At 40.1% G+C, this 20,713-nt stretch overlaps 1 protein-coding gene across 1 annotated transcript; it reads left to right on the top strand.

Annotated features, from left to right (window-relative positions):
* Window positions 1–323: 323 nt before the first annotated feature.
* On the top strand, window positions 324–17,158 carry LOC141510683 (sulfotransferase 2A1-like). Its single transcript, XM_074220269.1, has 7 exons — window positions 324–506; window positions 4,650–4,889; window positions 7,491–7,699; window positions 12,250–12,344; window positions 13,046–13,175; window positions 15,951–16,131; window positions 16,631–17,158. The coding sequence occupies exons 2-7, from the start codon at window positions 4,748–4,750 to the stop codon at window positions 16,747–16,749; spliced, it is 876 nt and encodes a 291-aa protein (XP_074076370.1). The 5' UTR covers window positions 324–506; window positions 4,650–4,747; the 3' UTR covers window positions 16,750–17,158.
* Window positions 17,159–20,713: the final 3,555 nt, after the last annotated feature.

Below are 20,713 nucleotides of genomic sequence, written 5' to 3'. Positions count from 1 at the left end.
GCAGGATCTCCTGGAGGCCCCTCTCTGTGACCCCACCGTACTTAGGGAACCTTCCTGTGGGGCACAGTGTCTTAGGAGGAGGGGAGAGAGAAGAGACCAGAGGACTGCAAGGTGGACTGATGCACCCAGCTGTCCGAGGCCTCCTGACTGGTAGAAGACCGACCCCCTGGGCAGAGTGCCATTCCTGGGAATACCAGGCCAGATGAGGGAGGAGGCCCGGGTGGACTTTGAGGGACAGTCCTTTGGCCAGGACCCAGGTCAGGGGCAATTGCAGGGGCGGTGCCATTGAGACAGTGACATGGCAGGGAGGTGGGGCAGGGACTGGATCTCTATCCTGACACCACTTGGAAGCATCTAAAACCTCGGGGTGTCCAGGCTCAGTCCAGGAGGGAACCAGGACTCCAAGGACTGCAGCTCCAGTCAGCCTCCCTGCCTCCTTTGTGCTGCCAGTCCAAGTGGACAGAGCCCCCCTCTGGCTTCTAGAAAGACAGAGGAATAGCAAATAGGTAAGTAAGGGGCCAATTCTGGGATGTGCAAGACTATCTGGGGAAATCAGAATCAGGGGAGAGACAGAGACAGTCAGAAAAAGAGAGGGAGAGATAAGCAGAGATAGAGCCTGAGAGGAGAGATATAGAGGCACACAAGAGATATAGAGCTGGTGAGAAAGGAGGAAGAAAGGGGAGAGAGAGAGAGAGAGAGAGAGAGAGAGAGAGAGAGAGAGAGAGAGAGAGAGAGAGAGAGAGGAGATACTTTAGACTGATCCAGTAGAGCAGTAGAGACTGGAAACTCAATTTAAAGGCAATAAAAAGAATACAAGATTCTTCCCCAAAGAAGGGAAGATGTGAACATGAGCCTTCACTTTGCATCTCTAAAAGGAGGAAAACAGAACTGAGTGTTTGCCAGCCCAACTGGGCAATGCCCAGTCCTCACCTCTGCTAGCCACCACAGTTCCCAATAGGGAACAAAAGCTAAGCCTGGAGTTAGGGAAGTATTGCAGAAAGTTGAAATGGAGCATGGGTGTCATTGAGAGAAGAGGAGAGCAGGGGCATGGCCAGGTCTGGCGAGCTGAGGACTCCAACAGGGAAAACTCTTTCAACTTTGGAAAACCAGGGTCAGTTTGGGAGATTCTCATAATGTCCACATAATCTGTCCACAGATTATTCCCGATGGTTGGCATTTATACAGAACCTACTATGGGCAGGCTCTTTATAAATCTTACCTCATTCATTATTCACAACAGTCCCAAGAGGTAGTATGTCTTTTAGGTCTGATTTTCCATTTGGGGACACTGATATAAAGCAGCAAATTGATTTGCCCAAGGTCACCCACTAGTAACTGTCTGAAGACTTGCTGCCTGCTGGCCCAAGGCTCACTCTACTGTACCTGTTGCCCACCGAGATACAGGAGGTAGCTCAGGTTAAGAAAAGTAGCTAGAATCATCATGTAACAGATTTTCATAGGAAGCCATTAAATGTGTCAAATGGCTATTACGTTGGACAACTTGATTGGGGAATGTGATTTTTTCACAGCCCAGGAGATCTGGGATCTGAGTGGCTACTGGTACCAACCCTTTGTAGCCAGAAGAACACAAGGATGTTGTTCTCTGGTCTCTGCAGGTGACTACTTCAAAACACCAGTAGAGACTTAGGGCAAGGGAACAGCCTGTCGCTCAGTAGCCAGTCCATTTGGAGTCCAGTTCAACCGAACTGATGTCTCTTCATGGGCCATCAATCTGGTGCTGATTATATTTTCTTTTTTTTTCTTTTTTCTTTTTTTAGGTTTTTGCAAGGCAAACAGGGTTAAGTGGCTTGCCCAAGGCCACACAGCTAGGTAATTATTAAGTGTCTGTGACTGGATTTGAACCCAGGTACTCCTGACTCCAGGGCCGGTGCTTTATCCACTACGCCACCTAGCTGCCCCTGATTATATTTTCTGAATCCCATGCATGGTCTCTTTCAATTTTGTGTTTGCATTAAACTGACAGTTTGGGCAACTAGATGGCACAGTGGATAAGCACTGGTCTTGGAGTCAAGAGAATGGAAGTTTGAATCCAGCCTCAGACATTTATATTTTACCTTTGGCAAATCACTTAACCCTGATTGCCTAGCATCCAGAGTCATCTCCGGTTGTTCAGATTCATATTTGGCCACTGGACCCAGATGGCTCTGGGGGAAAAAGTGAGATGGGTGACTTAGTACAGCAATCCCTCACTCAAATCCAGTTCCTGTGCTTCTCATAGCATAACTTCCCTGACTTCCATGGACTTCTTCAAGAATGAGGGACAAACATTCTTGCATCATGATGCTGGGAACTCATATGTAGAGAAATGCTGTTGATGTATGGTATAAGTCCCAGAGTGTGCAAACTTTGTATTATCAGTGACTAGAGGTCTGGGCTTGGAGGAAGGAAGACCTGGATTCATTTCTTCCCTCAGAAAGGACACTTGGTGTGTGACCCTGGGGCACTCACTTCACCTTTGTCTTCCTCAATTTCCATCTCTGTAAAGAGGAGGTAATAACACCCATTCCCAGGCTGTTGTGAGGATAAAATGAGAAGATAGTTATAAAACCCTTTGCAAATTGATTTCTGAATATCTGTACACACCCCCACACACTCAAAGACAGTGGCATACATACACACACACACACACCAACTGGATTCAAGATTTATAAAAGACAAAACTTACTTATGGTGAATTGTCTACTGATCATGGAATCTATGGAAACTAACAGGACCATTTAGTCCTCCTCTGGGATTGTTCAAGGTACTTCAGTGTGTCCAGCTTGGTTCACTTGGCCCCAGGTTTCAAGGGCCTGAAGGACTGACATTAAGCACCGCCTTAACCTCTCCAGGCTAGCTATAATTGGTGCCATGTGAGCTCTGAGAGAACTATCCTGTGATCATTCATATTAAGTGAAAGTTCATTCATATGAGGTGTATGATTTCATCCCTTCATGTCTTCCCTAAATATCCTTCATGACCAGTGATGGAGTTTTACATCAGATTGAGTTAATGAAGAACAAAAAATATAACATAACACTTTCTGGTATCAATTACTGAGTATGAACTTTCTGCTTTTGTTAGTATCTGAAATCAGCTGTAGCCTCCCCAAGCTGTAGACTTAAGAACTCATAATGGGAAGTACAATCAATAGTCATTGGGACATTCATTGCTTTCCTCTGAGAAACATTACTGTAGAGTGCAATTATAATGGGCTGGGCATGTTGGTATGTTTGCCAAAAACCTATTTTAGGGAGAACTCACACAGGGCAACTCACACAAGGGGGGTCAGAAGAAGTGATACCAAAACACCCTGAAGGCCTCATTGAAGAGCTTAAGAATTGCTTGTACAGCATGGGAGAAGCTGGCAAAGGACCAGCCAACATGGTGTGCCCTCATCAGAGAGGGGGCTGCACTCTATGAGGAAGGCAGTACCCACTCCAGCTGTTCACAAGAAGTATTTGTCCCCAATCTATGGCAAAGTATTCTGGGCTCATATTGGTCTGAGCAGCCACAGTTGGACACAATGCCATATGTCCAAACAAAGTGCTGCCATTTTGGTATTCTTTGATAGCAAAGACAAGAACCAAGCTGAGTATGGACACAGGCATATCTGTGTCAATGGTCCTTAAACCTGTATTCTACCAGTCCAGGACAAATGAAAAGAAGTGTATGGCAGCCTTGGAGGCACAATTTCCTTTGAGGCAAATAAGATCTAGAACAGGCGGCATTCAAACCAGGGAAGACCTAAAACAGATGGTCAATCCAATACTCTCTCCCTTTGCGTCTGCAATGTCCATGTTCCTGGAGGTGCCTGGCCAGAGACCAGACCAGGAAGAGGTGGCTGACTAAAGGGAGCAAGTAGTAGGCTTATAGAACTCCATCTTCCCCAGAGCAGCCCCTCACAAGATTCTTTTTAAATGACAGTGGCTTCCCTCATTTTGGACCCCTGTAACAACTGAACAGATGACACAGGATCATATATTTGACACTTATCCACAGCTATCTATTGGGTTGAATAATACAAGATGGTTCCTCTAGCAAGATATGCAGAGCCCAGGGGCTTCTGTTGCTACATGGCTTCTCCTTTTAGCTCTGCCACTTTCAGTGAACTTCATTGGAGAAATTGTAGGTTTCACACAAAGTAAGCTGGAGCCCACTCTCCCCAAGAGCAAAAGTTCTGCAGGTTAGGGGTCAGTATGTACCAGTTCAGGGTATCTTGTGTATCTTGTGTATCTTATCTGAAACAATTCCATTGCAGAAGTTAATGGATGGTGAATACTTATCAGTAATAATCTATAATCATAATTCTAGTCATTAAAGAATAGTTCTGAACATTTAACCCAAATCAACTTTTTTAACACCTTCCCATTGTGTCTCTAGAGCCCAAATGACCAGGTCCATTCCTTCTTCTCCATGACAGTCCTCATGGAGCCTTGAAGGTATATGTGGGTCCTGGAAACTGAACCAAGGAAGTGATCTCATTCAGCATTATTTGTGTATTTATTCCCAACTCTTCTTGCTAGGAGACAACTGAGATCTAGGCTCTTTGGACTTAGCCAATCTTATCCCAGAAAACCCAGATCCCAAAGTTTCTTAATCATGTTTGTGGGATCAACTGTGTGCTCAACAGGCCTGTGTTTCACTAGGACTTTGGGCAGAGCCAAGGAAGCAGGAGCAGGAGGAGAAGCAACAGTGAAAACGATCCAGGAGAGAGCAGCCACCTAACCAGAAGAAATCGGCCTGCATGGAGAATCCCCCACACTATATGTTTTTGAAGGGGATTCCTCTATTGCCCAACTTTCACAAGGAAGAGCTTATGGCAAAATTGCAGGATGAGGTTGAGTTTCAGGACAAAGATGTCATTTTAGTGACCTACCCCAAATCGGGTAAGGAGCATGGCGGGGAAATATGGCAAGGGAGGGAGGCTAGATGAGATGAGCTTTCTTCTTTACCACAGCATTCCAGGCTCAGATCTCAGAGATAAAAGGAACTTCATACTGTAGCTACCTCACTTTCCATATTGGAGAACAGATTGTTAACCTTTGATGGGCTGCAGTCCATCACTATTTCTCTATTATCAAAAGAGGGCATTTCTTTTTTGATATTGGCTCTTAAATCTTTAGGTACTTAACTTTATTTCAATTTGACTCTTGAAATTATCCTATTAAAAAGGAATACAATGTATTTTCAGATGGAGGCCAGTAGGTTTTTTCCTTTGGTTTGTTTGGTTGCTTTCCCACCAGTGGGAATAGGTGTCACATGCATCAAACACTTCTCTTTGCTCTGCATTTATTGTGGTTTTTGCAAACAGATATCAGTCTTTACAATTGGGTGAACAGTTTTGTCTTGCAAGTGTATTCATTTACTTTTTAACATTAGTCTATTGTACAAATTTATGTAGAATAAAAAGTATTGAAAAGAAAAATAATTGGAAGCTATAATTTGTGGCACAATGTTGTGCATGGTGACTTAGGCATGCATTTATGATACCAGAGGGTTGCTCTAAGATTTCTATACCCTTACTGAACATTTGCTTCATTTGTATAAAACACAGAATGCAGATCTAAAACTGTGCATTTGGAGAAACCTCCATTGCGATAGAATAACTGATCAGGACACTTGGGACCAGAAAAAAGAGAGAAAACAATGAAATAGGAAAACAGATTTCCCTAGTTGGGTAGGAATTTTCACCAACTTTAATAAACATCTCTCAGCAAACGTGTTGTTTAGGCAACTTAAGTAAAAATGCTAATTCTGATCAGTTCTTTAAGTCTACATTAAACAGCAGAAATCTACATTGTACCATTTTTTCAACATTCATGTATCAACTACTAATGGCCATTTAGTCTTTGTGTTTTTGCCTGAGGCTTTTCACTTTTACTATAGAGATTCTGACATGCAATGGTTTGTAATTGAAGTCGTCAGAATATTTCAATTATTTTTAACCACCACGAAGAAATGAAACTGTGTGTGTTTATCAGTTGCTCCTCTTCTACACAAGTAACAAATGAACAAAAAAGAAAGGAAAAAACAGAAAACCCCAAATAGGATTAGGAAGAGCCAGATAGGACTGAAGCTACTAAACAACAAGAAGGTCTGAGAAGAGAAGAAACTGGCCAGGGAGTCCTATAATCTGAACCCTATGGTCTCTCCATTGTCTCATGACCTTCTTTAAAGGAAGGGTATTTGGGCAACCCTTCTGGGGATGGGCTAGAGCAGTATTCCAGTTCCATGGAAACAATAAGCTATACCACAGGAGTTCAGTGTCACTGGAAGTCAGGGAAAGAGTCTTTTGAAGGAAGATTGGCAAGGACTAACTTTCAGACTAACAGCTCAGACTGGACTTTCCATTTCAACAGAAGACTCCAGGACAGGCAACATTCAAATTCAGATCTTCCTGACTTTATGTCCAATAATTCATTAATCACAACTCCAGGAAAGCTTTTGAAGGTCATCTGCATTTCATGGAAATGGTAAAGCCAAGATTAGAACCCAAGTTCTCAGACCCACAAGACAGAGAACCCCGTAGCTGAACACTTGTATATATGCTGGCCTAGAGCAAGCTTTTCTATTCCCCAACTCCCTAGAAAGGCTCCCTGATACCCTCCTTCCATGATTTTGCTTATGCTTTCCTCAAAGTTCAGAATGTCCTTTACATTCCCATCTCTTTAATGAAGTTCTAATCAATCCTTATGACCTAGAAACCTCTGCCTTCTTCCAGTCTCATCACTGATGGACCTTAGCCAAGAAGAGTATTTCTTTCACACATCTCTCATGAGAATTTCCATGCAAGTCTAATCACTGGGTATGTTTCACAAAGTCCCACCCCAGGAACTCCAAGATGGAATTGTGAGTAACAAGAGATCAGGGCTCCTGTATGGACAATGCCCAACTCTAACTACAGTACAGCTTTTTATTGATTGTGTCCCCTATGCCTGGAAGCCTCTCCTCCTCACCTCTGCCTCTTACTTTCCCAGACTTTCTAAAAAACTGAGCTCAAACCCACCTTCTACTAGAGGCAATCCCCAACTTTCAGTTCCATTCTCTCTGATACTTTCTTTCCTACATTTTGTAGGAATGCCTCATAAATGAACTGAGTTATTACATTTCAAATCTCACTATAGGTTGTGAGTTTCTTGCATTCAGGGACTGGGATTTTCCTTATCTTTGAATCCCTGGCACTAGTACAAGGTCTGCCATCCAATCAATGTTCAGGATATGCCTGTTGAATGACTGGACACTCTTTGATGTGACCATTCACACATCCAGGAAAATTTGAGCTTCATCTCAGGGGAATCTTCTTGACAAGTAGCACTGTCCAAAATAGAGCTAGACAGTCTTCTATTCCTTCTTCCAAAGAAGACTTTGATTGCCCTGTTACAGTATCAGCTAAATTGTCACCTGTGCTGCCTTTCCTTCCTCTGAGGGTCCATGATTCTCTAAAATAAATCATCATGAGCCACCTTCTCCATTTTTGTTCCTTGCAGGAACCCACTGGATGATAGACATCCTCAGCCTGATCTACTCCAAAGGGGATCCCACTTGGGTCAAATCTGCCTCTTCCTGGAAACGTTCACCCTGGATAGAGCATCTAAATTCCCTTGAAGTCATCAAGACTAAGGCAGATCCACGGCTTTTCACTTCCCATCTCCCAATCCATCTCTTCCCTAAATCTGATTTCATCAGCAAGGCCAAGGTAAGCACCACAGGCCCCTGAATAAAGAAACAGTCATCTTAGAGTTAGAAAGAGGATGGGATAGAGAGAAGCTGGAACATGGGAAATCAGGAAAATGAAGAGGTAGACAGAGGAATCTCCTTGTTCTCCATCCTCTACACACTCTCCTAATCATCTAACCCTTCTGACTATGTCACTGCTCACTTCAACTTCTGGAAAGAAAGGGGAAAGGTTCTCTGGAGAAGAATCATGAGTAGGATATGAAATAAAGGAAAAGGGAAAGGGATGAGGACAGAAGTATGAAGCTGATAAGTTTGGATAGACTTGAAGGAATGTCAGAGATGCATTAGAGAAAGAGAAACCTGGGATGAATTTAATATTTTTTTGAATTGAATTTTAATAGAAAAATGTGATATGGTAGGGAGGGACTAGGAAGAGGAAGAATAGCTCTTCTTTCAGAATCTGATGGGCCAGGAAGTGGCCTGGACTCAGAGGAGAAAATCAGAAACTATGAGTTGACATTACAGAGAAGCCAAATGAGGCAAAATGTTTAGAACTACTTCTTAACCACTGGTGCTATCATGGAATGGAGTAGGTTCCCTTAGGAAGTGATGAAGTCTTCCTTCTCTGAAGGCTTCAGGTAAAAGCTAGGAGACCATTTATATGGATGTAAAAGAAAGCATTATTTTTCTCTGAAAAATAGCTTTTTTCTTACATACCACTGATCAACAATATGCTTAATATGATGAATATTTTTTGAATAATAGGAGAGAGAAATAATATCCTTAAGGAAAAAAATATAGTATAAGAGATAGCATAATTACATAATAAGGAGGGCAGGTAAGTGGTGCAGCAAATAGAGCACCAACCCTGGAATCAGGAGGACCTGAGTTCAAATCCAGTCTCAGTCACTTAATAATTACCTAGCTATGTGACCCCATTGCCATCCAAAAAAAAAAAACCTTAAAAGAATTACAGAATATGATAATGTTTTTTTAAAATTAAATTTAATAGTCTTTGGTCTTTGTTGAAACTTCACAATTCTTTCTCTGGACATAGATGGTATTCTCCATTGCAGATATCCCAAAATTTTGTCTGATTGTTACTCTGGTGGAATGTGCAAGGCATTAAGGTTGATCTTCACCCCCATGTTGCTGTTAGGGTGTACAATGTTCTTCTGGTTCTGCTCATCTCACTCAGCATCAGTTCTCAACATTCATATTTTTGTGAGCTTTTGAACTCTACATTTTTCTACCTTCCTCCCTTCCCCCTTTCCCATTAAAGGTGTTTGATTTAGAACTAAGTTGAACATATTTCTGTATTAGTCATGTTGTTAGTGAAGAATTAGAACAAAAGGGGGAAAATCATGAGAAAAGGAAAAAATCATAAAACAAGTTTTAAAAAATTAAAAAATATTCTTTGACTTTTAACTAGACCCCATAGTTTTTTCTTTGGATGTGGATAATTTTTTCCATCATAAATGTTTCAGACTTTTCCTTGATCAAAAGAAAATTAATTGTCAATGATCACTGAACTTCTGAGAAGAGCGAAGTCCATTAGAGATGATCATCATATAATTATTGCTGCTAATGTGTACGATGTTGTCCTGGTTATGCCCACTTCACTCAGCATCAGTTCTTGCAAGTCTTTTCAGGATTTTCTGTCTTTTCCCTTTTAAAATTACTTTTGGATACAGACCTAGTAGTACTATTTTTGGATCAAAGAGTTTGCACAGGTTTAGAGCCATTTGGGTATAGTTCTACTCTCCTCAATGGTTCGATCACTTCACCTATTTATTAACAGTACATGGTTTCCCCACATTGCTCAGATCCCCTCCAATATTTATTATTTTCCTACTTTTGTTTTATATTAGCCAATCTCATAGGTGTCACATGGTACTTCAGAGTTGTTTTAATATGCATTTCTCAAATCAGTAATGATTCAGAGCCTTTATTCACATGACTAAAGTTAGCTTCCATTTTTTTGTCTGAAAACTGCCTGGTTAAATACTTTGACATTTGAAGAATGATATTTATTCATATAAATTTGGCTCAGTTCTTTATATATTTGAGAAATGAGGCCTTTTCATAGGACCTTGCTATAAATTGTTTCCTACTTTTCAGCTTCCATCCCAATTTTAGTTATTTTGGTTTTGTTTGTGCAAAAGCTTTTCAAATTTATACATAATTAAAATTATCCATTTTATATTTTGTAATGCTCCTTATATCTTGTTTCATACTATTTTTTTCACTTCTGTAAAGATCAAACAAACAAATTAATCCATGTTCTCTGAATTTGCTTTTGGTGTTACCCTTTATGTCTAAATCTTGTGCCCATTTTGACCTTATCCTGAAGTTCAATGTGATATATTGCTCTATATCTAGTTTCTGCCAGTCTTCCCAGCAGTTTTGGCCAAATAATGAGCTTACATCTGAAAAGTTTGGATTGTTGGGCTTGTAAAATATTAAATTACTAAGGTCATTTTGCTACAATGTAATATGTACCTAATCTAATCCATTGATCCACCAGTCTATTTCTTACCTAGGACCAAATCATTTTGATAATTACCACTTTATTTGATATGGATTGAGGTCTTGTATGTGAAATTTCTTTTTATTGATTCCCTTCATAGCCTTGATCAGTCATTCTTACAGACAAATTTAACTATTTTTTCCATCTCTATAAAATAATTTCTTAATGTGTCACTAAGTAAAAATTGGGGCAGAATTGTCAGTTTTATTATATTAACTCAACCTACACATGTGTTTTGTCTTAATAGCGTCAAAGTGATCTCTGTTTCCCAGTCAAACCAATACTCTAGGCAATCCCTAATTTCTTTTTCATCAGATTAGAAGAGATTTGAATCATCCTACTCTGGCCACAAGCAATATGTCTATGTCAACATTTCCTACGTGATTTAGTGAGTTCAAAGTGAAATTGTAACATTAAACTCGAATTGGGCCACATCTGAAAATGTTCCATCTTTCAAGTAGATCAGAGGAGGCTACTGAGTATTTCAACAATATTCCTATAGAGTCTGTGAAAAATGGAAGCAAGAGGAGAAGAGGGAACAGGAGGAAAGACATGGAGGCAGCAACTTGAGCAGGTGGCATTGAAAGCTCAGATAGTCCACTAATGCATGGATCTGTCTGGAAGACTGCTCTGGTCTCTTCTGTAGCTTCTATTCCATAATGCTCAAGTTCCCTTCCTCCCTGAAGAAGGACTTGAGTCAAATGAAGAAGAGAAATAATCAAGATGGTATGAGAAGGAGAAGGTGATGAAAAAACAAAGAGAAGAACAGATAGAAAAAAGGTTTCAGGCTAAAGATGGAAAACGAAGCAGGTCCACGCCATCACATACTGTGTCCTCTCACTCTTCAATCACCCTCTAATTTCTGAGATACCTGTAGAACTCTACACTCAATGGAAGACGAATGAATGAATTCTTCAGGCAAATTAAAAAATATTAGGGTATTTTGTCTCCCCATCCCAATTTGCTATTCCCTCTCCATTTTCTCTGACAATGCTATCTGGGCTCAATTTGAATTTTTATGTGCACTCTCTGGAACCAGTCCTAACTCCTTCCCTGCACATTTTAAAACATGTATTACTCAGTGGGGTTCCACAGGATTCTCCTATGCATCCTCTGATTAATATCCCCTTTTCTTCTCACCAGTAAATCAATCAAAAAAATTGGATAAGGACTCAATCTGTCCCTAGAAGTGTCTCTTTCTGTGTCTTCAGAATTTTGTTCTAGAGAGTTTACCTGCAGAGCCTGTGGAGCCTACATCCCATGTATTATTTCCTACCTCCCTCTCTTTCTCCACACTTTTCAAGTGAAATCTCTTTAAATTTCAGACACAAAAACCCTGCCATATACATTGCATTCTGACCTTCCAGAAAATGCCTTCCTCAGCCAGGATCCTGCCATTTCTTTATTTTAAACTGTTATCTATTAAATGCTTTCTCCCTTCTTTTATCCTTTTTCCTTATTGCTAAGTAAAGAACTAGTTTTAATAAGTAACAACCTCACTGGCGAGAATAGTTGCTTTGTATTAATGAAAAACCATTGCTAGAGACTTACGTACTCAAGTGTTGAGTTATTTTCCCCACAAAGGGATCACCCCCTAGGATGTGAACAGAATCCAAGTGTAACTTTAATTCAGAGGGGTTTTTTCCCCTGGGAACTGTGACCTGTCATTATGGGAGTATTTGAGGAAAGAAGAGCCAGCCCAGAGATTGAGGAGGTGTCCACATACCCATAGGAAAGGTAGAAAATTCCATGAAGTTTGGGGTGTTGCTCCATTATATTCACAAATTACAGACAGGTGGAGAAAAAGTAAGTGGGTATAGTTTATCCAGTAAGAGCAAATGCCAGAGATCATTTAGTCAGTTGGTCAATGAACATTTGTTAAGCCTTTATTATATTCCCAAGCAATGTGCTAAATTCTTGGGATATAAGGAGAGAAAGAAGGCAACAGCTCTTAGGAGCCCTGAAATGTCCTCCCCACCAGGGATGTTTTATGAGGAAGGAAAATGGATGTGCCAAACTCATTTCAATTTCTCTTTCAGGTTATTTATGTTGCCCGGAATCCAAAGGATGTCCTTGTATCTTTCTACAATTTTGTACATGAGTTGCCAATTTTCCAGTCATTTTCCAATTTTTAGTATTTTTTTGATGAATTCATTCAGGGAAATGGTGAGTGGAGAAGTGAGACCTGCTTTCCTTCCTCATCCCTTTTCTTTCCCCCACCCTTTGGGCATTATAATTGAATTGCCTTTTTTATGGGTGCCCTTCTATTTTCTGGGAGGCAATTCCTTCCCACAGTCCCATGATAGATGCAGGGCAATGTTAAAGAAGAAGGATGGGGCCCATATTGTGAAAGGACTTTCCAAGAAATATGCATATCTAAGACCAGTACTCTTTGGGAAAAGCAGTTATCTCAGGGCTTGGACTAAAATGTAAGTCATTCAAATTTCTTGCCTCTTCCAGTATAAAATTCAAATGCCACCTCTTCCAGAGAGCCCAACCTAACATCTCTATTAAAGTCCACCATCTTTGCAGAGATATCTCAAGTTGAAGTCAGCAACTGGCCCAAGCTAGCCTTGTGACTTCCTCATAATCTACCAGTTAAACTCTCTGTGTCTAAGAATCTTCTCCCCATCCCCAACACACACACATACACACACACACACACACACACACACACACACACACACACACACACACACACACAGAAAGATATAAACAAACAGCAGACTGCGAGTAGTGGGTAGAATTTACTTTTCTTTCCTGGACTCCCATTCTGGCTAGCAGGTAAAGTAAAGGTAAAGTAAGCACCTTATATATCCAGAAAACAGAGTGACCTGGGCTCCCTTCTCTTCTTCCTAATTCCCTTCTAGTTCTATATGGATCTTGGTTTGACCATGTCAAAGGATGGCTGCCTCTGAATGATTCAAAGAACTTTTTGTTCCTAACCTATGAGGAACTTCATCAGGTAGGGTCCCTATATATTCCCATTTTCATCCTTTCAAGGAATCCTCATCAATGCAATTATCATCCCTTTCTCAATTATTTCCAATTTTTCTTCTCCATATCTCCTTTATACACAGTTCTTTGCATGATGTCTCAGGAAATAAATATTCATAAATATAAGCAATGATATGTATGGTGGGAAGTACTAGGGATACAAGGAGAGGCAGTCCTTGCCCTGAAGGAGATCCCAGCCTAATGGATAAGATAATATGCAAAGTGCTTTGGAAAAACAAGAAATGTATGTGCTAGGGTTTCCATATGTGAATGTGTGTGAGATAAATTGGAGACATTGCAGGAGGCAGGCACTAGAATTAAGAGGGACTGGGAAAGGCTTCCTGTAGAAGATGAGTCCTCAGTTAGAATGTAAAGGAAGCCAGGGAGGTCAGGAATCAGAGCAGAGGACCAAGAATATTCTAAACATAGGGGAAAGTGAGACCAAATGCCTAAAGGCAAGAGAAGGATGGTCTGGTTCAGTAAATAGCTCAGAGGCTGACGCTGGGCCAAGAATGAAGGCATAAGCAGACACAAACAGTAGAGAACAGATTCTGCATGTTCTCAGCAAAGCTGGAGTGTCAACTCAGCTTATAGGTTCACCCATCATCAGTGGAACTGAAAAAGGTTGAGGAACAATGAGTCAAGGCCAGAGTCCCTCAGCCAAGTGCTTAGTTCCAAAGGTACTGGGGTATAAGGGGGTAACTTGTTTGAAAAAGCCAGCAAGTTCCCTTTCCAGTTCCTGTCAGTTTTGATCCTATGTCCATCCTCTGTTCCAATCAGGTTCCCTCACTCTCAATCTCTCTCTGCCATGGAGAGAACATGGGATCTGTCAAGAGCTCTTGCCCAAATATCTACATAGCTGTCAGAAGCTTGTCTGCCTGTGAAGACCACAGGAGATTGATTTTTACTGGATGGCCTGTGAACTGGTGGGAGGAGCTCTCACAATTCTGAGGGGCAAGGACCTCCTTCCTACTCCCAGGAATGTCTTGGGCTTTCCCTGACATGTTCTCTGTATCTACTGTCCATCCTTGCTTGATCTGCTTTATTCTGTGTTTCCAAATTTGTTCTTCCCCTTTCTCTTTCTTCTTTCAACTATTCTCCTCATCTTCTCCTATCCTTTTCTTCCCTCTTCATGTCTCAACCCTTCTTTAACTTCCTTAGATTCCTTTTGATTTCATCTCCACGTTCCTTCCTTTCTGCTCTACCTTTTCCTATTTTCCCTAATTCCTCTACCCTCTGCTGATCCTCTCCTCAATCACTCCCTCTCCTCCTGTAAAACTCTCCCCTTTCCCATTCACTCAGCACTTAAACTTTCACATTCCAATTCTACTTTGTGTTTTCTCTTCCTTTCTCCCCTCCATTTTTCCTTCACTTTTCTCTTATTTTCTTTTTCCTGCAATTTCTTCTGCCTCTTTTTCTTAAATTATTTGTCTCTGTCTCTTCTATTTTCTCTTCCTTTCTCTCTCTGTATCTCAACTTCTCAATTTTTTTCTTTTCTCTTTCCCTCTATTTCTTCCTATTTTCTCTTTTCTATTTTTCTTCATCTCTTCCTGTTTCCTCTTGCTTTCATTATTTCCTTCCATCTCGTCTATTTTATCTTCCTTTCTCTTCCCCTCCATTTCTTCTTAATTTCTCTTCCTTTGTTTACTTCCATCGTTGTTTTTTTCATTTCTTTCTTTCTCTTGAACTCTTCAAGCTTTCTCTCTATTTCTTATTTCCTCTTCATTTCTCTTTCACTTCATTATTTCCTATTGTATCTTTCATTTTCTCTCTATTTATTTTTAATCTTTTAATTCTTTTTCTTTCCCTCTAGATTTTTACTGTCTTTCTTTCCTCTCATCTCTGCTTCCTATTTTGTCTTTCTCTATAAATTTTCTTCTACCTTTTGCATTTCTTTCTCTCCATCTCCCATTCTTCTTTCTTTTACCTCTCTTTCCTTCCATCTTTCCTTCCTATTTATTTTTTCTTTTACTAAACTCCTCTATCTATTTTATATTCATTTCCTTTCCATCCATTTCTTCTTCCAATTTCTTCATGGAGTCCTTCTTTCCTCTCAGTTTTCATGCAATTTTTGTTTCCCTTCTTTTCCCCTACATCCCTTCTTTCTGTTTCTTTTTCTTTCATTTTCTTTTTTCACTTCTTTTATTTCCATTTCTTTCTTTCTTTTCATTTCATATGTTGTCTCTTCCTTTCTCATTTACTGCATTTCTTCTTTATATTTTATCTTCTATTTTACTCCAGCTCATCAATTTTCTTTTCCTTCTTTCTCACCATCTCTTCTTCTGATTTTCTCCTTTTTTCTTTTGTTTTCTTTAGTTTTTTCTTCGTTCCTCTACCTCCCTTACCAGCCCTGCATCCACTACCCAGAATCTCTAATTTCACCTCCTGTTCCTTTTTCCTCTTCTCTCTCCAAATTCTCTCCTTCCTTGCTTGATTGCCATCCCACTCCTGCTTCTGTCCTCCCTCACACCCTCACTATCAACTGTTTCCACTAAAATGTCTCTTCTCCTTGTACTTCATTATTTTCCCCTTCCCTTCAGATCTTTCCCATCAGACTCCATATTCCCTCTTCTCCTAAAACCCATGTTTCTGCTTCTCTTCCAACTAATCCTTTTACTTCTTGTTCCCTTCCTCCATATCCTTTTTCTTGGCTTCTGTCTCACTTTTGGTCTCTCCATTTCCCTCCATTTTTTCCTCTAAGACTTTTTCACCCCAGAATTAAAAGGTGTGGGATTTTTTCTAGGATCTTAAGGTCAGTGTGGAGAAGATTTGCCAATTTCTGGACAAGGACCTGAGTGAGGAAGAAATCAGCTCAGTCATAGAGAATGCCTCTTTCCAGGTCATGAAAAATCACATGCTGGAAAACAATGAAGCTATAATAAGAGAAAATGTGGAACCCTTCAAAGTGATGGTGTTGAGAAAAGGTGAGGATAAATGATCATGCACCACAAGGGAGTTAAACAGATGGTTTGGCCCAATCCATCTGACATCCAGACACCTAAAAATAGAATCAAAAAGGTGTAAATCACAAAATTAACATGAATGACATAAATTGACACAGAATTTGCTCCTTGAAATAGAGTAATAGATACCTACACAATCACCCTCACAACAATAGGATACATGAGCATCCAAGAAAAACTCCCTCAACTTTTCCTTCATCAGAGGAAAAACAAGAAAAGGAATAGTAGGAGTAAGAGGTGAGCTTAGGCAGACTCATTGTCCATATTCCCTTAATGATGAATGATGAAGGGAAGAGTCTACAGACTGCAAGGGAAGGTGCTATCCCATAAATTCCATAAATATCACTAAAGGTCCACCCAGGTCTCCTTCCTGGGTAAAGGAGGGAAGAAGAATGGGGATGGAACAAATGATCATTAAGGATTTATCACAGGAATCGTTACTTTATTCCACATGTGGCAGGAATCTGTGGAGAATGGAAAAACTATTTCACAGTGACCCAGATGGAAACATTCAACAATATATATCAAGAAAACATGAAGGGCCTGGGCCAGAACCTGTTCCCATGGGATCAATGCTGAGATGGGTGGTGGAAGATCTGGTGTTCTCTACCCCTATATGATCTGCAGATAGATATGATTTTGTCTCTTTCTCTAAATTACTCCTGGTTTACTTTCAGTTCTCTTCCTTTATTGCTATAACTAGAATAAGAAAAGCAACATCAGAGACTCGGGGCATGCTTGTTTTTTCCCAGATGAAAGTTTTCAGTTTGAATCCATTATGTAATGTGTTAGCTTTACTTTTGAAAGGCTTGGGATGGGATGGTCCTTCAAATGCTATGATTTTGAGAGTTTTAAACATCAATGAACACTGAATATTGTGGGCATTTTCCACCTGTAATTATAAAGGTGATTTCAGTAATATCTCAATAAATTAGTAATTTTCCAAGATGATATAATGTGAAACGATGCTTGTCTCTCTGAAGCAAATACAATGACTCCCACCTGGTCTTGAGGATTAGTTTTCAGAATGATCTCTTTTGGTTTCCCTGTTGATTCTTTGGTTTCTGAACCAAATCTGGTTTAAAATAGATTAACCAAAATCTTCCAACAAGGAATGAATTACACACAAAGAACACTGAGGACAATACATTTTATGGTGGGCTGCAAAGATAATCTGAAAAGTTTTAAATTGGAAACAAAGGGCAAAAGAAAAAAAGTGTTCACTTAGTCAAATTTGAGACTATAGAACTTTATGGTCAGGTTCCTGGTTGTGGTAAATAACAAATCTCATATAGAGAACAAATGAATCATATTTCCACAGGGCTGTAACCATGAGAAATATAAAAATCAAGATACTCCTTGTTTTGAAAGAATTCACTTTTTAATAGAGGACATGGAATTATAAGGGAATGATGCACAGAAAAGTCACAGAGTTAGAGAGTGAAGTCCAGAAACATTTCCTAAGGACTAGAACCATGCTGATTGATTATTACTGATAAGGAATCATCATCCATAAGCTTCTGAAATAGAATAGATCCTGAAATAGAATAGATCTTAAAAAGAAATAGGCAGAATAGAAGTACAATCATATGCCCCTGAACTGGGGCACATTCTTCCCTCTGGGGTGGGGGAAGGGCTGCCTTCCTCGTGTCTCTCCCCTCAGGTCATTCTTCATTTAACTGTCTCACATTTTTCTCATTCCCTCTAAGAGTGATTATTATTCTGTTTTCTTCTACTTTAACCAATCTGATGGGCATGACAGGGTGCCTCAGAATTGTTTTAATTTACATTTCTCCAATCACTATTGAGTTAGAACAATTTTTCATATGTATGCGAAAGGGAATTTTGATTTCCAAGTATGTAAACTGTCTGTTCCCAGCCTTTGACCATTTATCAACTGGTGAATTCTCTTATAAATTTAACTCACTTCTCTGTAGCAAAGATACTCAGAAATATCTTTTCTTAGTTTTCTATTTGCCATCTAATTTTGGTAGCCCAATGCCTACTGGAGTGTAAGGGCCTAATCATCTGGTCATAGAAGAATCCCAGGGGACCATCACCTCTTCTTTGGATACAGGTCCAGATGTAACCTTCTGGAATGCTCCTTTGTCCTGGACCTAGCTCTGGGCATGGTTTCAGAGATGGGAGGAGATGGAGCAGGGGCAATGACCAGGGGCCCCTGAGGGAGGAACAGTGACTGGAAGGGCAGTGACCTGTCCTCTTTACACCACCTTGGATTCCCTGAAAACCTATGTCTAGAACCAAAGAAGAAAGCATTGGTAGGACACAAAAGCCTACAGCTTGGGACAGTGACCCTCTGACAGTAGAATACTCAATAGGTATGCAAAGAGAAGGCCAATTAAGGGGTTTGCAAGGCTTTGTTTTGTTTCTGTGTGTGTGTGTGTGTGTGTGTGTGTGTGTGTGTGTGTGTGGAGAGGGGATAATCAGAATCAGAAGAAAGATATAATCAGGCAATCAGGCAGAAATAAAAACAAAGAGGAATACAGAGGTAGAGATGGGGAAAGACACAGAGAGAGAATGAAACACAGAGAGAGAAATAGAATCATAGAGACGACATGGAAAGAGAGAGACAGAGAAACAGAAATATGTAGAAAGAGAATGTGAGAGAGAGAGAGAGAGAGAGAGAGAGAGAGAGAGAGAGAGAATGATTGAGATAGAAATAGAGAAGGCAAGAGGAAAGGAGAGGGACAGAGGAGAGGAACAATTCAATAACATTAGAAGTAATTTATGCTGATCCAGAATACACTTGAAACCCAACTTAAAGATTCTCTCAAAAGAGGAAAATGGACCTGAGAATTTATCACCCCAACTGGCAGTACCCAATCCTCACTGGTACCAGCCATCACAGACTCCAGCAGGGGCCAGAAGATAAGGTATAAGTTAGGGAGGTATTTCAGAACATTGAAAGGATTTTCTGGATGTCATTGAAAGAAGAGGAGATCAGGGGCATGGAAGAAAACTCTTGCTTCTCCATCACAAAACCAGGGTTAGTTTGGTGGATTTTCTGATGTACAAATCTATTTCACAGATTAATAATAGTGACTGGCATTTATCTAGGAACTCTGTGTCAGGAACCTTATAAATGTTATCTGATTAGATTTTCACAACAGTTCTATGAATTAGGTACATTAAAGGTCATTTTATAATTAAGGAAACTGAGGCAGACAAGTAGTTAAGTGGCTTGCCCACAGTCACTCAGCTAGCAAGTCTCTGAGGTGAGATTTGCATTCAGATCCTCCTGATATCTGTGCTATACACTGCATCACCTGATTGCCTTCCTTGGAGTGAGAAAGTTTCTCACCACAAAACTACTGTACTGACAGATCAGTGAGAGACAGGTTAGCTTTATCTTACTGTGAAAAAATTTTCCCCATAAAATTTACAGTTCTGATTATCAAATCTTTAACAATTTCCTTTTGCCCAACTGTCTAAAGTTTGTAGCCTAAAGATACTATCAAAGACTCAATGATATGGGAAAGACCTGATTCTAAAGAAGGCAAGGTCTCTCCTTGGTCACCGAGCATCCTTATCTTGCTATGTCAGACCAAAGGGCTAGTGAGAAGGGCATCTGTGGATAAGACACTCTCACTTTAATCAATCTAATATGCAAGTCCTGACATCACTTTCCTGATGTTGTGGTTTTCGTCATTATCAGAGGACAACTACTGCCATCTGGATACGGGGATTCTGATTTGGGATCAGGGAAGCAGAAGGGGTGGAGGGCTGGTAATGTTGGAAACTTACTCTCATCTGGGTTGAAAAGAAAGTAACTATACATATGTCTGAATTAGAAGTCTGAACTTCTAGAGAGATGAGAAAACCCAGGGATATTATTGGGGAGTGATAAGAGGAGGACTTTTAGAGGAGTGAATAAAATAAGGAATAGGAGAGTCAAGAAAGAGTTAAAGGGAACAGCAATACAGCGAAAAAAAGAGGCAGAGAAGAACAGTAATGAGTAAAAATAAATGGGGATCAAGCAATTTATTTCACGAGTTACCAAGATGTTTTTCTTTCACTTTTTTTTAATTTTTTTTTTCTTTCACTTTCAAAGAACACCAGGACTACAAGGAGCTGAGTCCATGACAATCCCTTTCTCCTGGAGAGCCATCTGAGCCCAGTGACCTGATATGAATCCGGAAGACTGGAGATGACCCTGGATGGGAGGCAGTCTGGGTGAAGTGACTTGTCCAAGGTCACACAGCTACTAAGAGTCTGAGGTCAGATTGGTCCTGTAGTCCACCTGACTGCAAGATCAGTGCTCTATCCTCTGCATCACCAGGTCAAAATGTTTCCCATACATCTATCTATCTATCTATCTATCTATCTATCTATCTATAAATTACAGTTAGAAGAACATGAATCATATTTCTTTTCAGGATTATGGATAAGTGAATGTTATGATTAATGAAGAGAAAGTAGAATGAGGTATAAAATGTATAATTTCTATTACAACAAAGTAAAATTTGTTGTACAAATAAAACCAATGTAGCTAAAATCAGAAGGAAAGCAAAAATTGAGGAGG

Source organism: Macrotis lagotis, chromosome 1 (genome assembly GCF_037893015.1).
Source record: "Macrotis lagotis isolate mMagLag1 chromosome 1, bilby.v1.9.chrom.fasta, whole genome shotgun sequence".
NCBI classification, from domain to species: domain Eukaryota; kingdom Metazoa; phylum Chordata; class Mammalia; order Peramelemorphia; family Peramelidae; genus Macrotis; species Macrotis lagotis.
The sequence above is the reverse complement of the archived record's forward strand: the minus strand, read 5'-3'. Positions and strand labels throughout refer to the sequence as shown.